Source organism: Trichoderma atroviride, chromosome 1 (assembly GCF_020647795.1).
Source record: "Trichoderma atroviride chromosome 1, complete sequence".
NCBI lineage: Eukaryota > Fungi > Ascomycota > Sordariomycetes > Hypocreales > Hypocreaceae > Trichoderma > Trichoderma atroviride.
The window spans coordinates 3,631,178-3,646,521 of record NC_089400.1 but is presented as its reverse complement, the minus strand read 5'-3'; the positions used below and the strand labels follow the sequence as shown (position 1 = coordinate 3,646,521).

At 54.6% G+C, this 15,344-nt stretch overlaps 4 protein-coding genes across 6 annotated transcripts; 3 read left to right on the top strand and 1 right to left on the bottom strand.

Moving 5' to 3' along the window:
• The first annotated feature begins 42 nt into the window (after nt 1-42).
• TrAtP1_001294 (uncharacterized protein) lies at nt 43-5,270 on the top strand. 2 transcript variants are annotated; one of them, XM_066110930.1, is made up of 3 exons: nt 43-1,329; nt 1,769-4,113; nt 4,226-5,270. In XM_066110930.1, exons 1-3 carry the CDS (start codon nt 1,103-1,105, stop codon nt 4,882-4,884), a joined length of 3,231 nt encoding a protein of 1,076 aa, XP_065967003.1. In that variant the 5' UTR covers nt 43-1,102; the 3' UTR covers nt 4,885-5,270. The 2 variants fall into 2 exon arrangements, with proteins under 2 accessions (XP_065967003.1, XP_065967004.1); XM_066110931.1 differs by having other exon boundaries at nt 43-4,113.
• Nucleotides 5,271-6,293: 1,023 nt separating this feature from the next.
• TrAtP1_001293 (uncharacterized protein) lies at nt 6,294-6,770 on the top strand (the record flags this gene model as incomplete). The annotated part of the gene is made up of 1 exon (XM_066110929.1): nt 6,294-6,770. The coding sequence occupies one exon, from the start codon at nt 6,294-6,296 to the stop codon at nt 6,768-6,770; it is 477 nt and encodes a 158-aa protein (XP_065967002.1).
• Nucleotides 6,771-7,029: 259 nt separating this feature from the next.
• On the top strand, nt 7,030-11,804 carry TrAtP1_001292 (uncharacterized protein). Of its 2 annotated transcripts, XM_014086163.2 has the most exons (4): nt 7,030-8,037; nt 8,201-10,116; nt 10,200-10,465; nt 10,550-11,804. In XM_014086163.2, the coding sequence occupies exons 1-4, from the start codon at nt 7,856-7,858 to the stop codon at nt 11,321-11,323; spliced, it is 3,138 nt and encodes a 1,045-aa protein (XP_013941638.2). In that variant the 5' UTR covers nt 7,030-7,855; the 3' UTR covers nt 11,324-11,804. The 2 variants fall into 2 exon arrangements, with proteins under 2 accessions (XP_013941638.2, XP_065967001.1); XM_066110928.1 differs by lacking the exon at nt 7,030-8,037 and having other exon boundaries at nt 8,115-10,116.
• Nucleotides 11,805-12,775: 971 nt separating this feature from the next.
• On the bottom strand, nt 12,776-14,210 carry TrAtP1_001291 (uncharacterized protein; the record flags this gene model as incomplete). Its single annotated transcript, XM_066110927.1, has 2 exons — nt 12,776-13,125; nt 14,042-14,210. 2 exons carry the CDS (start codon nt 14,208-14,210, stop codon nt 12,776-12,778), a joined length of 519 nt encoding a protein of 172 aa, XP_065967000.1.
• Nucleotides 14,211-15,344: the final 1,134 nt, after the last annotated feature.

Below are 15,344 nucleotides of genomic sequence, written 5' to 3'. Positions count from 1 at the left end.
GATGCAGCAAATTGCCAGTTTCGGCCGTCTTTGAGCATCAGATGAGTCGAGTTGCGCAAGTGTGCGCGTAAGTGTGTATAATCTGTGCGGGCACTTATTAGCGTCCCGCTCCATGACGGCATGCGGACGCGATTGACATTGGATGAACAGGCGGCTGCAGCTGGGGCTGGGTGGCGAAAGGGGTATCTGGGAGGTACTGGCTAGGTTTGGCGCTTGGGACAAACCGGCGAAAGCGTCTGGCTGCGCTTCTGGAGTTGCATCGGTTAGCTGGAGCAGTTGAAGCTGTGCTAAACGAAACAGCTGAGCCGCGACGTTTGTACGGACTGGGCTGTTTGCGTGTTTGCACTGTTTGCACTGACGTATTTGCAAAAAAATATGTGAAGCAAACACCAAAAAACCATCAGTGACAGCACCGACAAGCAGCATCATCCGGTACGGAGCATCGGCCTATTGCAGCTCCCGCATCGTCGTCACTCACGGCGGCGACGAACTGCCTTCTCCCAGCACTAGAAACGAGCCCCCCCACCTTGAATTCTCCTCCTCCGGGGTGCCTCGTCACACAATCTCGACAACGCTTCCCTTGTCCGTTTCGCCAGGGGCCATTTCTCGCATCTCTAGAGCCTCCGTGCCATCGGCCCCGATCAATCGGCCCTTGCTAATTGCGCAGCCTCGCTTGGCCGACTCAAACGGGGCCGTTAGTGCACAGCACGGAGTTGATTTCAGGAGTCGCGAGGACAGGAGATGCGACTTGCCCGTCCTATTTATATAAGAATCTCATGCTACAAGGTCGCGCGACCAGAGACGGACGTCTATCAAACCAAAGGCTGCTCCTCCTAGTGTTCCGGTGATATAAGAGAGTAGAGCGTCGACGGCGAAGCGGGGACTTTAGCTCACAGCTCTCCAGATTCATTTCCATCTTTTCATCTTATTTGACGACTCACTCCTTTTTATTCTTCTTTTTTCATTCTCTTCATTCTTTTTTCCATTCTAAAACGGCCATCTTCCATTTTCTTCTCCCTTGCGATCCACGGCCTCTGATTGATCGATTCGATTCCCGCGTGTCACTGTTTCACTCGGCTAGCATTAGCGGCCTGCAGCGAGAATGGAGAGCAGCAGCAATGGCGGAGGAACTGGAGGAGGAGGATTGAGCAAGCTGCTGGCCAAGCGCAGACGACGAGTAAAGACGGGCGGCCTGGAGTCGGACGCTTCAGGCCGCGAAGACGGTGACGATGCGGCATCCATCAACGCCGCCGACGACGACGACAACGACGATCGCAGCTTTGGGTCCTACGAGTCGGGAGGCGCCGATGCCGACGGAGAGTCTGACCGGTAAGTCGTGAAATATCTCTGCATAGCCAGCGTTTGTCATTGTGGCTGTCTATTCTTGTATTTGCCATCAAGTTGCAATCTGCATTTCCATTGTGTCGTCTCGCCAGTGGCGGAATGACAAGCAGCAGCAGCAGCGCAAAGGAGCCTTGCATGCTGTAATGCCGCCGTCCCTGCGTCCTTCCCTGCACAGCGTCACTGCCCAAGCGCACATTCTCTCCACGCCACACAGCGCAGCTTTGGGCCTCTGTCTCTTCTTTTCATCGTTGCTCCATTGATCTTCTCTCTCCCTCCTCGCGCACCACATATTTTTTGTTCCATCTTGCTGGGCTCGTATTCGCATTTTGCCTGCTAGCTCCAGCCCACGCATGCGATTCAGCCCCCTCTCTCCAGCACTCGTCTTCATTTAAAGGCGTCGCATCGAGCTCTGACACCGAATCAGAAGCAGCTCTCGCCCCCCACTGTCTCGCTCGGCCACGACATCCCTCACGTCGCATGCTGGCCACCTGGCAGCGTCTTCTCCCGTCGTACAAGTGACCGACTTCGACCCTCCGAGCGAACGACGGCCGTCTCTCCTGTCTAGGCGCCTCCGCCGTGCATCGTCCAAATCCAGGAGCTCGTCTCCCAATGCGTCCAAGGAGCGCCTAAGCGAGATAGCGCCACTGCCCGAACCGCCTGCCGCGGCCAAGACGACCTCATCCCCTGAAAAGCATTCCATCATCCCGCCCGCGAGGATCTCGACATCGCCTGCGCGGCCTTCGACAAGCGACGATCAATTTGGCCCCGTCATTGTAAACACCCCCCCGACACCGGTCGAGCGAACAAGTCCCTTCGCCTTGCACCAGGAGAGGAAGCTGCCGCCCGTCATTGCAGAGCCCGCCTCGAATGGGGACCGCCCGTCTACATCATCATCATCTTCTTCTTCCCACGCCGTAAGCGCGCATCGAAGAACGAAGTCGGGATCCGCGAGTATAGGACCCAGCAAACTGTCCAACATCACCCTTGCGCCGCTTTCACCTACCCCTGAAGACGGCCAAGTCCAGACGCCGAGCTCAGCAGGATTCTTCTCTTCCATGTTCTCGGTTGCCCAAAACGCTGCGAGTAGTATTAGTAGCAATATCCAGGGCGGCGGCATTGGGATTGGAGCAAACAAGAGTCGGACGAATCTGGTGTCTAAGCCACAATCATCCCCTGCTCCAGAATCCGACCGAATCGAACCCCCACCATCTGAGCCTCAGTCGAGCGACGTAATGGACAAGAAGGAGCCCGCAATCAAGACAATTGGAACCGGCGAACTTAGTTTGAGTCAACTTGGCATCGCAGAGCCATCAGCAGCCATGGCAGCCGTCGAAACATCTCGATTTCCAGACCTCAACGATACACGAACGCGATCAGAATCGGCACCAGCTGACAGCCAGAGCAGGGCCGGAGATGACGCACTCGACGGAACAGTCAGTAGGCCCAGGTCGCTGTACGAAGCAGCGGATGGAGAGCAAGGAGCCTCGCAATCTACCCAGGGAGATGGGGGTAGCATAAAAAGCGACACGCAGAGGAAGCGAGGAAGTTCTACGGCTACGACCAACACAGTTGCGCCAGCAGCTCCGGGGGCCACTGCTCCCAAGCTCACGGGTTTTGCCATTGCTAGTAAAAAGAGGAACCGCGACTTCCACACCCTGTTCAAGAGCGTGCCAGATGACGATTACCTTATTGAGGACTACAGCTGTGCGCTACAAAGAGAGATTCTTGCGCACGGCCGATTATACGTATCAGAGGGCCACCTCTGCTTTAGCAGCAACATTCTTGGCTGGACGACGACTTTGGTTATGAGCTTTGACGAGATAGTATCCGTGGAGAAGAGAAGCACTGCCTTGGTCTTCAAAAACGGACTGATGATATCGACTTTGCACGCCAAGCACATCTTTGCCAGTTTCACTAGCAGAGACGCTACCTACGATCTGATTGTCAACATCTGGAAGCTCGGCCATCCGACCTTGACTAGCACGCTCAACGGAGTCCGGCTTGAGGGCACTGGTGGCGACAAGACCGAGAAGCTTGATGTCGAGTCTGGAAACTTGGAGCCGGAAACTCCAGCTGGATCCGATTCTGAAGAAGACAGCGACGACGACGACGATTTCTACGATGAAGAAGAGAGCGACCATGCCCCCGAAGCCCAGGTCGCAGACGCTGGCGGTGCCGGCGGAGACACTGCCAAGGCAAATAGGAAGATATCTGGCGCTCCCGCTCCCAGCGCCGCCGTACTTGACGCAGCTGCCGATGGGCAATCTCCAGCAGCCGGCCTCGGATCGTTCCCCGGCCCGGCAACCCACGCTCCAACTGATTGCGGTGACGGCGAGACGCACTACGACAAATTCTTGGCCGACGAAACTATTCCAGCTCCGTTGGGCAAGGTATTCTCGATGCTCTTTGGCGAGGCTTCTGCAGAGTGGATGGGCAAGTGGATTACCGAGAACCAAAAGTGCTTTGACCTGCAAATGGAGGATAAGAAGGGCATGGGCCCCGATAGCCGCACTCGAGGCTTCACTTACATCAAGCCTCTGTATGCTCCGATTGGGCCGAGGCAAACAAAGTGTATTGTCACCGAAACCGTGGACAACATTGACTACGAAAAGGCCGTCAATGTGAGTATAGTGACGCAAAACCCAGACGTTCCCAACGGCAACATCTTCAAGGTCAAGACCAAGTACTGTCTCTCCTGGGGTGAGAACAATGGTACTCGGGTGCAAGTCAACTGCACTACAGAATGGAGTGGCAAGAGTTGGCTGAAAGGTACGTGAATGTTGAATTCTTTATTTTTATTTTTTTTAGCCCCCGTACACAGTTTCCGCCTTCAATTGACTGGGTAGCTATTATTACTGCCTACTGACACACTACTCTGCAGGCACCATTGAAAAGAACGTCAACGAGGGTCAGGCCCAGTATTGCAAGGACCTGTTTGCTGCCTTGAAGGCAGCAGTTTCCACTCGACCGCGAGCTTCTACTAATGGAAACGGGGCGTCAAAGTCGAAAAAGAAGGGCAAGAAGAGCAAGGCCCTTCAGTCATCCACGGAATCTATCAACCCAGGTGCGCGTGTCAAGACGGAAGAGGCAAACTGGGGCCTGTTCGAGCCGGTCCGCGGAATTCTGGAACCCGTTGTCGATATTCTCAAGCCTATCCTCACGGGCAACATTATGTATGGGCTCCTGGTGGGCTTACTGGTTACGACGTGGTTCGGATTTGGCTTCACGCCGAACAACAGAAGCCCCGCACCGCTGGGGCCAGATCCTTCCATGAACAGCGCCTATCGCCTTGCGGCTTACGACGAGATGTGGCGCAGAGAGGATAGCGAACTTTGGGGGTGGCTAGAAGAGCGCGTAAGCCTGGAGCGCCTTTCAGTGGAAAAGACAAACGCTCGCAAGCGAGAAGCAGATCCAAGATCATTAGAGGAGAGGGTGAGAGAAGAGCGGATGGACGAGCGAGAAATCCAAGAGGCCATCCGAGTTACAGAGGACAAGCTCAAAGTATTGAGAGAAGTCATGGCGAAAAGCAAGCTGCTATAGCTTAATCCAACAACAAGCAAGCAAGCGAACCCACCTTGTAAAAAAGGACGCACTCATCAGTTTCATTATTTGTTATTTCTCTTTTCTTTGTCAGGTCACACATACACTTCACATCACCCACATTACGGCATCATATCACATGTTAAAGCCCTCTTTTGAGTCAAAGTATTTTTCCTTTATGTACATATAGATTACGGAGTATGGTGGCGGGGTCGAGAGGGAGAAAACTCCCCACTGTGTTGGGGATATCACAACTTGTTTGCCATGAGGGGTTTTGGGTATTTGTTCTATTATTATCATTGTCATCATTGTGTCGCAGCGAGTTGTTGAATTCACTACATGCCTTGCTTGTATGCCTAAAAAAAGCTCACAGTTGTCAACTATTGAAAAAAAAAAAAAAAACAAGACGCTTCTTTTTAGAATTGATAACTACCTGGTACTACTAGTTTCTAAAGCGATGTTACCACAAGAAACAAAAATGTCAAAGTCAAGGCGACATGTCGCCACTGCTGCTGACACGCGGGATGAATCGAGTAAAGTAGCCGGGACTGCTCGAAATCGACCACCTGCAGAAGGATCTCGCTGCAAGAGGCATCCAATCCGGCGTAGTGGTGGTGGTCTACTTGCCGAAAACTGACTGGATAGCTCAAAAAATGATGCAAGTTGTAGGAATTGCTCTGTTATATGGCATGCATGTAACTCAGACAGGCATGGCTCGGCGTCTTACGGAACCGAGCTGAGACTAGGGAGGGCGAGTCAGCCTTGTAGGGCCGTGTAAGTTGCCTCGAGGTGGCCACTTCTTTATGCTGTGGAGGGCCATGGAAAGCGATTACATGCTAGGATAGGAATTATCCCTGGCGCCAAACAAACAGCCGCACGAACAACGGTAGGGATTCATGTTGTGTTTTCCTATCCTTTTCTTTACGGCATGTGGCTCGTGGGCATACTTGCATGTAGCACTCGCCACTCACGAAGCAGTACTACGATTAGGTACATGGAGGATCTGTTAGGGGGGGGTTGAGGACGCCTTGAGTGGTGCGAGGGGACGCGAGAAGGATTTCCTCTTGTGTTTCGGTGGCACTGGGCCAGGAACGAGCGCGAGAAGGTGGGTATGTCGGATCAACCTTTTTTTGTCTTTCTCTCTTTTGCTGTTGGACGGTAGTTGAGAGGGGAAAGAGAAGAGGAGAGGAGAAAGCCCAAGAATTCAGCATCGTTGGGCGGCAGTTTTCCAGGATCACACCCAATACAATGCTGTCTGGAATAGGCAATAGGCCATACTAGCAGCTGTCCCTGCGGCAATCACAGCAAAATCATCCAATGCTTGCTTCCCCCCCCACTTGGAAGAGTTGACGTGGCTTCACCACATGAATGCCAGCAAAATACGACGCCAAAGCATGTAATACCTATGCATGTGTAGGGAGCACGATGCATTCATCATGTGCCTCTACATGGACGATTTGTATGACTTGGGCTTGGTCAAGACAACATCAAGACCTAATAAGGGGCGCCGGGCGTCATCATCAGCTGCCGAAGAGCGGTCACGGCTTTCAGTTCAGGTTTTGGCGGTGGCAGCCAGAGGTCAATGGGCGAGCGGAGTGGAGCTGGAGCTGGAAGAGGCTCTTAAAATGGGTCCAGTCAGTCTCTTGAGAGGGTTGCTCGTCTCGTGTAAGATGATGGAGAGAATCCCCTGCACGGAGAGAAAAAAAAACAAAAACAAAAAAGAGGCAGGGCAAGAGGGAGAGATCGTGATCGAATCTGAGACGAACCACGGACGAAAACGGGCACTAGAAAAAAAAAAAAAAAGAGACAAGAGGAAGCCAATCAAAAACGTCATCGTTGGCGATTATTCCTGCTGCCGCTTCCCTGCATGGCGAGAGACGCGATGATGCCGGCTTTGCTTTGCTGGTTCATTCAATTCATCCATGGTCAGATACTAGCGCCGCTCTGCGCCTCAGCTTTATCTCTGGTTTGTGCCTGGATGTGGCGCAGTAGCCAGCCGGTTAGCCTAGGCCCAGATGCTCACGGGATTGCCCTTTTGGCGGCGCGATCTGATGGGCACTACCGGCTGCTAGCAGTGCTGAGCGTCGATTAGCAGCTTATGGCGCTGCTTTCTTGTTTTCTTGCTTCACATTGCATTGAGACATACGAGCCCGTTGTCGGCAACGCCTAGACTGGCACTAACAGCCAGATGGCGCAAAAGACGCCTCGCGGTGGATGGGATGGGATGGGCTCCCTCGTTCGTCTCAGCATCGCAGACGCCCGTGATGCCGGCTGACTACAGCGCTGTTTGGTTACACGCTTCATACAGATGGACAGTGAGGACCAACGTCCCATGTACCTACGCATAATGCTCAGCGTGCTCAAGCCACAGTCTGGGGGGGCCGCCGATTTTGGGGGGGCACTGGCGCAGGGATCAGCCTGGCAGACCACCGCGAATAGGCCCATTCTGCCCATTGGGGGGGCACGAGGGATTCTCTCCCCCCTCCACGGCCTCTGTCTGTCGCCTCGCCCACAGGGCCAACTGCAGAAGTCGAGCCAGACGCTGCATCAGCCGCGGTCACACACCAGAAAAGGGATACCCCTGCCCCGAGTCCTACTCTGGCTGCCCGGCAAAGTCCTAGACGTCTTCGTCTCATTCGCTGCTCGTAGGACAGCCAAAGCTGCCTCCAAGGCTCCAGCCCAGCTCTCAACGCCTATTGCGATCTGGACAAGGAAACAAAAACACCATGGACGGTGCCTGAAGGAGGCCGTTTCCTTTTACTCTGACCTTCTTACATTTTTTTTTTTTGCCACATTGTCTTTTTTTTGTCTTGTCTTGTTTCGTCCTGCTTCCCCTTACCAGAGACGAGCATCTCCACACACAACGAAGGGGGCCTTGTTTTGGTGACCTTTTTTTTTTACTCTACTTTTGCCCCATAACCATACCTACGACGAAACAACCTGGTCCGGGGCATAGGCCTTTCAGACCGCCATGGAAAACAAGAAGCTCGACGACCCTGGCGTCGCCGGCGCTTTAGCCCTCCGGCGTCTGGTCCGTAGCCCAACCGGCGGTCGTCTGGGTCCAAGGCGGACGTCGACAATTGCTTCCAGCAGCAGCTGTTCAGCATCCTCAGTGACTTCGTCCGTCGACGACGAGATGCCGACTTCGTGTGTGTAAGTGAAGAGTGCTCCTGAGTCATGAGGAGAATATATCTGTTTTTTTTTTTTTTTTTTTTTTTTTTTTTTTTTTTACATGTTGTCTATTTCCTGTTCCTCACTGCCTCCCTATTTCCCCCTTACTTCACCATGCTGTTATATGCTGACTGTCGCCATGAAGCTCACGCAATACTTCGAGCGACGAGTGTGCCTTGCACAGATTCATTGTATGGGCGGCCGTCAAACGCAATGCCTGCCAGAAGATGACCCCAGAGGAGCGGCGGGAGTGCCCGCTGCTTCGTTGCCGGAAGAGATTCCCCAACCATGAGCTCATGCTCCAACACCTGTATTCATGCGACCACCTCGCCGGGGGGGAGTACTGGTGCTACGACTGCGAGAAGCCCGAGCAGCTCAGCGATGTCAAGTGCAGGCGCTGTCTGGGGCACACGTCCAAGAGGAGGAAGATTGTCACCATGGCAAGGAGCTTCTTCAGCTCGTTGGGCCACAAGCCAAAGTCTCAGGGCCTTGCTCTGGCCGCCTCCATGGGGATAGGCACAGGCACAGTTGCCAGCGGCGGCGCTGGGGGCGAGGACGAGCAAGAGCCTCCGAGTTACGAGTCCGTCTTCACGCCCGCCACGCCTACGCCTCTGCCTCTGCAGGCCGAGCTCTTCTCGACCGAGATACATGAGATCGGTTCGAGCGAGGTGCTGCTCCCCACTATCCCGGAGTGTGAGACCGAGACAGAGGCTATACCCGCCCCTGGGATGGTCCCCTGTCTCCCCCCATCCACATTCCCCATCTCACCACCAGGCTCCCACCCGGGAGCCGTACCGCTGCCGTCGACTATGGAAGCAGATTTCATAAATTGGAGGCCGTCACCACCATCTCCCCCAACTGTGGCGCCACAAAGCCTCATGAAGCCCATGAATCCAAGGTTGGTTGATCGTCCAACACTGCAGGTCAACACGCACCTGGACCAGTTTCGAGGCCCTCAAGCAAGCCGTCGAAGCAAGGCCCTGGCCCCGAGCTCTTCTGTCCGGTCGACCGCCAGCACAGACAGCACCGACAGCACCAATAGCACCGCCAGCTATAACATCTCGCCCATGTCGGGCTGGTCCAGTGGATGGACAAAGACATCCGGCTTCGAGTCAGCCTTGACGTCACCTGACGACCTCATTAGTCCTCAGAGCCTTCTACCCTCGGGTCCCTTTACTACTTCTACTACCAACACCATCTCGACAAGACCTATTCCTTTCAGCAACTCAGAGTTTGAAAACATGGTTGCCAACTCGTGTCCGTCAGAGCTTCCTGCTGACATTCCCATGTTTGATGACATTCCCACCACCATGGATCCTCAAAAGACTCAAGCTCACATGAGCCTGGACCAATCTGCCTTTTCATTCAACACCGATATACCATTCCAAATGCCGATTGGACCTCCGTTACCCTCAACCAACTCCATCAACCTTGCCCTAACATCACAACTATCACCACCCCCGCCACCGCCGCCGCCGCCGCCGCCACAACAACAGACCTCTGAGCCAGCTCTACTACACAATGCCGCCTCTTCTGGCCTCGATACTATTAGGTACTCACAGTCTCTTGCCAGATCAGTCCAAGACGCACTACGGATGCACATTGCCGACTCCAGGAACAAACTCGAGACCATCAACCAGAATGCTCTCGTGAAGAAGCTATGCCAAATGTCTCTCTCTTCTGTCGCGGCAGCCGGTTTGGAAACAATGGCAGACGTCATAGAAGGCCGCCAAAATGCATCACCTCTGGACCTCTTATGCTTTGTCCACATTGTCTTCTCTCTGTCTCTGGTGATCCATGAACACGACGCCTCAAAACATGCTGCCGCTCTTTTCAAGCAGGCACTTTTGTATAGCAGCTGGTTCTCAGAACCTGACCGGACATCCTTCATTGAAGTCGTCATTACCCTTTGGGAGCACAGTGATGTAGGCAACACCGAGATTATCCAAATACTGCAATTGAGCCCGCCCATCCCAGACGCAAAGGGCAAGCAACCGGAATATTCTCTGCATGGATTGACGTCTGATCCATTGGTACTGCTCGCGGCATACTTTTTGGATGGTACGCTCACTTGACCTTTTAAACCGTTCCACTCTCTTATTCCTCTGACTTTCACTTGGGAGGCTAACCTTTTGAAACTGTAGAGCTCGAGTACGAAACGCTACGTGAACGCAGCTATAGAACACAGCCCTCTGGACTTGCCGACCACCACTACAAGGACAGCCTTGCAGCGAGTGCCGATTCTCCGTTTGCCATTGCCGCTAGATTCATGATTGAAAATATCTTTTCTCATCAATACTCTCATTTTCCAGGATCTGAACTTGGCATGGATCAACTTATTGGCCAGGTCAACTCGGGTGGAGTGGGAACCGTGCGGCGGCTGGAGTTGGAGCTGATGCAAGCCGGGAAGGTAAGAAGAGACAGAGCCACTTTTTATTTCCAAAAAAAGCACACATGTATGCATGGGGGGCTAACATGAGATGCAAACATCTAGACCTATCTCCCGTCCGATGTGTTTTTTGACGAGTTTATCGAAGTGGTTCGACAGAATACCGATCAGCTATACGCGCAAAGACCCTTTTCCAGCTCTCGGTCAACTTATCATCGATGCGGCATCCAACTCATGAACTCGCTTATTAGCGAGCCTGGTAGAAGCTCGGCAGTTGTGCCTGTTCGGACAGGGGTAGAAGCATCGGGCCTTTCCACTGAAGCACTCGATGCCATCATGTACGGCTTCGATTTCGAGTCCATGGTGAATCTCAACCCAGACGCCGATATTGATATGCCCGAGTCGGCGCCTGCGGTCGGGGCCCCACTCACGGGCGCGGCAGAGTGGACGCCAGAGCCAACGATCGAGTCAGCAGCGTTTGCAGCCACACCTGCAGCGCCTCTGGGCCTGGAAGATCCGCTGATATCGCCGAATGCCTCTGCACCCAGCAAACCAGAGCCGCCTTCAGCAGCAGCAGCAGCAGCGGCGGCGGCGGCGGCAAAGGTCGAGTCTGACAGCTGCTGCGAGATATGCGGCTACCGGCCCAAGGGCGATCCCAGGTGGTTTGTGGGCAGCATGGCCAAGCATATGAAGACGATACACAGCGAGAACCCGCAGATATTCCGATGCCCGTATCCCGGCTGCACGAGCCAGTACAGCAAACGCGCGGATAACCTACGACAGCACCAGATTGAAAAGGGACACTTTGTCGATGGCGAGGGGGAACCAGGGCCGGCGGCCGCGGAAGAGGAAACGTCCGTCGGATGGCGGCGGCGGTGATTGATGATTTATACTTGTATACGCCTGTATATGTGTGATCTCTACCGCTGTCACCGCCCTGCTCTCCTTGTCTTGTTTTTTCTGTTATCCCTTTTGTTTTTATAGATGTTTCATACCCTCTCAGCCGGCGGATTCTTTCTTCTTCTTTCTCCTCTTCTTCTTTCTTTTTGTTTGTGTTTTTTTGCATGGGTCATTAAATAATGTTTAGACATGCCATAAGCGAGCGAGAAACAGGCGAGGCGCATTTTTGGATATTTTTGACCACGAAGAGATGGATATAATGATTTGATATACACCGAGAGTAGTCCAGTCCAATATTTACGGGGCGGCATTGGGCTGCATGCATTCACATTGCAGAAAGTGATGTGCGCAGCGTTGGGTAGACATTGGGCAGAACGTAGCGGCAAGGGATGGAGGTGACGTATATGAGTTGTTGCTGAGAGAAATGAAATTCATACCTCATTCCGTTATAGATGCGCCTGTCTTTTTTGTCTACAGTATCTTGCTCTTGTTTTTTCCCTCGTATTATTTGTCTTACAGTTCCTTTCTATTTTTCTTTACGTCTCTTTTTTTTTCTTCTACGCCATTCATCACTTTATCGCTAATCCGTTAGAAACGAAACATCAAGGTGAGAGATGCTGCAGCAGATGCATTAGAACAGCAAACAAAGTGACGGCAGTGGCTGTGCCCGTACATGGTCTGGATGCTGACGGGCCGTGTGGCCAAGCCCGAAAAGTCCCACGTCGAAAAAAACGTTCAAGGGAGGAAATGGCGTTTTTTGCCATCTTTTCCTGCTTGTGGCGCAGAAGACAATACCGGTTTACAAAGCAGCCTTTTTATAGCCAGTAGCGCGTATCACGCTCGTACTTGCACAGAGGGAGATGAAACATGCCAGGCATCTCATCTCAGCTGTGCGATCCACCGCGGTGGCATGCTGGCCGGGGTCGCGCTCCCTTGGATCGTTAAAAACCCAAGCGGCAGAATTCCTCTTTTTGCTGTTGCAAATGCAAAATTTGGATCTCAGCAGGTGACCTGTTTCAACGCCAGGTCCCGCTTTCAAAGCCAAGACTTGGCGCAGCGTTTCCGGCACTGTGTCCTTGTGCTGGGGGACTCGCTCGGCACCTGTGGGCGCCAGCCAATGCATGGATGGCGGCATGGGATTGGGCGGGCGCTCACGTAAGTTTTTTTTTTTTAGCTGGTGGTTTTTGTCCCTAGGCAGGCTGACATCACATGGCGCAGACGCAAAGTTGGCCGGCGTAGCGGGGGTTTTTTTTAGGGGCGCCGGGGCGGAAGGGCGTTCTGGAGGCGGTGATTTGACGGCGCTGGGCGATTTGAAATGCAGACTATCGGAGCCCGTGGGAAGAAAGCAAGGGAGCACAAGAGAGAGAGGTCTGGCATGTACTATACTTGGCACGCTGTCGGTATGATGACGGCGCAGCGCTGGAACAAGCGTCAGGCGAGCCAGAGTTGTCGACCAAGGTACCGCGGTACGGCGGCCAGTACCTCGCGGCCCAGGTACCCGTGACAGACTGGCCAGCCCAAAGGGAACTCGCAGCACAGAAGCACAGAAGCATCGTACGGCGTGCGCGAAGCAGTTCGTGCTACGTCCACGGCCGCCCGGATGCGTGACGCTGAAGGATTCTTGGGGGATGCGGCCTTTTCGATGCGGCTGGCGGATAGGGCTGAACAGGAGCTGGAGCGCATCTGCGCTGCTGCTGGGCTCAACCCCCCGTGCGACCCAGACCCAGCGGCCTTGGGCAGCGACAGGGTCCCAGCGCGATGGCGGTTAAACTCTGTTTGTGCTGCCACGATGTGTCACGATCGTTTGGTTTTTGTTCTTCCAGGGCCCCAAACAGCCAGAAACATGGGAGGTGCTAGTGCAAGTAAAGTATACAGCTACCGCGCCGCCCATGTACCGCTGCTAGTGCTTCCGCGTACCGCTCTACCTGGTGGTACGGCAAAAGCACCAGCAGCGCAGGCAGCAGAGCTGGGGGGGGCAGTGCCGACGCAGCGCACAGTGCGCAAAGGGAGCGACCCCCCCTGCCCGGCTCCAGCGAATTGGGCGTGAGGAAGCACAATTGATCAAAAATTGCCGGCCACGGCCCCCATTCTGAGCCCAGCCCATAATAAATTCCCATCCCATCGCAAATCCATGCCAGGCAGAGCAAAAAAAAAAAAAAAAAAAGCAACGCGCAAGAAGAAAAGCCAAGGGACCGAAGAGAGAGAAAAAAACGCCCCCCCCCAGCCGTGGGAGCCCACTGTGACGACGACGCAACCGGGATTTGAATCGCAGAAGAGGACAGACAGCCAGGAAAAAAAGAGAAAACCTAGTAGGTAAAGCCTCGCCCCCCTCCCCCTCCATCTTAGATCTTGCTGCTCGTGCTTGTCAAAAGACCCCCCCCCCCCCCTCTCCATTATCAAACCCCCTCTCTCAACCCCCCAAGGTTCCCCAACGCACACCAGTTTGCCTTTTTTATTTATTTTTTTCCCTTCGTCATTCTGCCCACACCTCCTATACCCAGCGCGCACCTCCACGCTTTGCACGCCTCTGCCAGCCCCATTAACGACACCCCCGAACCAGGATTCCGGGTTTGCTCGTCGCTGTGGGAAAAAAAAAAAATAGAAGATCGAGGAACCAGATTTCTGGATCTCGTTTGCCGGGACAAGAAGAACGAGGTTGTCCGATCGAAAGAGAATCGGCAGCGCTTCGACGCCGACCGTCGCGATCGACCGATCCGAAAGCCGCGACGGGCGGCTGACGACGCTTCGACTCACGCCCTGCCGCCGCCGGAGGGTGCGATTGCGTGTTTCGCGACTCTGTCGAGACGAGACCGAGATCGAGATAGAGACAGAGCCGCCGCGTCTCTCGTGCTGCTGCTCGCCGCATCGCCAGCGCCATCATGTCCGGCCTGGGCCCGTCCGGGTCCAACGCGCATGGCCTGAGTTTCCCGCAGGCCACCTTCAACAGACGCAGCGTGGGCTTCCCCCCGGCGCACGCAAACCAGCCGAACAAGCAGTCGCCGGCGCCCCAGGCCGCCTCGCCGTACCAGTCGCAGGCCTATCCGCAGCAGCCGTCGAGCGCGTATGCCCAGCACCAGCACCTCTTCAACACGCCCGCGTCCGTCAACGCAAGTGTCGCGAGCGCCTCGTCGCGGGCGCCAAACGTCCATGTGCCCAACGCCATCAGCGTGCCGCGCCAGCGCACCGCTCCGCCGCGCCAGCAGATCCAGCCGCAGTCGAACCCGCCGCCGATGCTCTTCCCGGGCTCCATGACCCAGTCCGTCGCCCACGACTCCATCCTCTCGCACCAGCAACACCATCCGCAGCATCATCCGCAGCAGCATCAGCAGCATCCGTCGCAGCAGGCATTGGGCGGCCATCCGGGCCACGCGCAGCAGCAACAACAACAGCACCATCAGCAGCAGCAGGCCCAACAGGCGGTTCAGCAGCAGCAGGCGGTTCAACAACAGCAGGCCCAGCAGGCGGCTCAGCAACATCACTCTCAGCAGCAGCAGCAACCTCATCATCCTGCTTATGCTCAGCACCAGCAGGCACATCAGACTCATCCCTCCCACCCGGGACATCAAGCGCATCAGGCACATCAGGTCCAGCAGCAAGCACACCAGGCTCAGCAGCATCAACAAGATCAACTTCATCATGTACACTCTCGTTCTCAGCAGCAGGCGGCTCAACAGCAGCAGCAGCAGCAGCAGCAAGCTCAACAGCAACAACAGCAACAGGCGGCACAGCAAGCTCAACAGCAGCAAACTTCGCGGCAGCAGCTACAGCTTCCCCAGGCCCAGACTCAACAGCCCGTCCAGCAGCAGGTACCTCAGCCGGTTCAGCAGCAAGTGCAACATCAGGTGCAACACCAGCAACATCAAGCCCAAGCTCAGGCTCAGGCTCAGGCACAGCACCAACAGCAGCAGCATCACCAGCAGCAGCAGGCACAACAACAACAACAGCAACAGCAACAGCAACAACAGCAGCAGCAGCAGCAGCAGCAGCAAGCACAACAACA

Excerpts from the sequence above, each read along its gene's own strand:
- TrAtP1_001292 (XM_014086163.2), top strand. The coding sequence starts at position 7,856 with ATGGAAAACAAGAAGCTCGACGACCCTGGCGTCGCCGGCGCTTTAGCC. Across the intron at positions 10,117-10,199 it reads CGCGGCATACTTTTTGGATG|AGCTCGAGTACGAAACGCTA; the intron begins GTACGCTCACTT and ends TTGAAACTGTAG. Across the intron at positions 10,466-10,549 it reads AGCTGATGCAAGCCGGGAAG|ACCTATCTCCCGTCCGATGT; the intron begins GTAAGAAGAGAC and ends GCAAACATCTAG.
- TrAtP1_001294 (XM_066110930.1), top strand. The coding sequence starts at position 1,103 with ATGGAGAGCAGCAGCAATGGCGGAGGAACTGGAGGAGGAGGATTGAGC. Across the intron at positions 1,330-1,768 it reads GCCGACGGAGAGTCTGACCG|AAGCAGCTCTCGCCCCCCAC; the intron begins GTAAGTCGTGAA and ends ACACCGAATCAG. Across the intron at positions 4,114-4,225 it reads TGGCAAGAGTTGGCTGAAAG|GCACCATTGAAAAGAACGTC; the intron begins GTACGTGAATGT and ends ACTACTCTGCAG.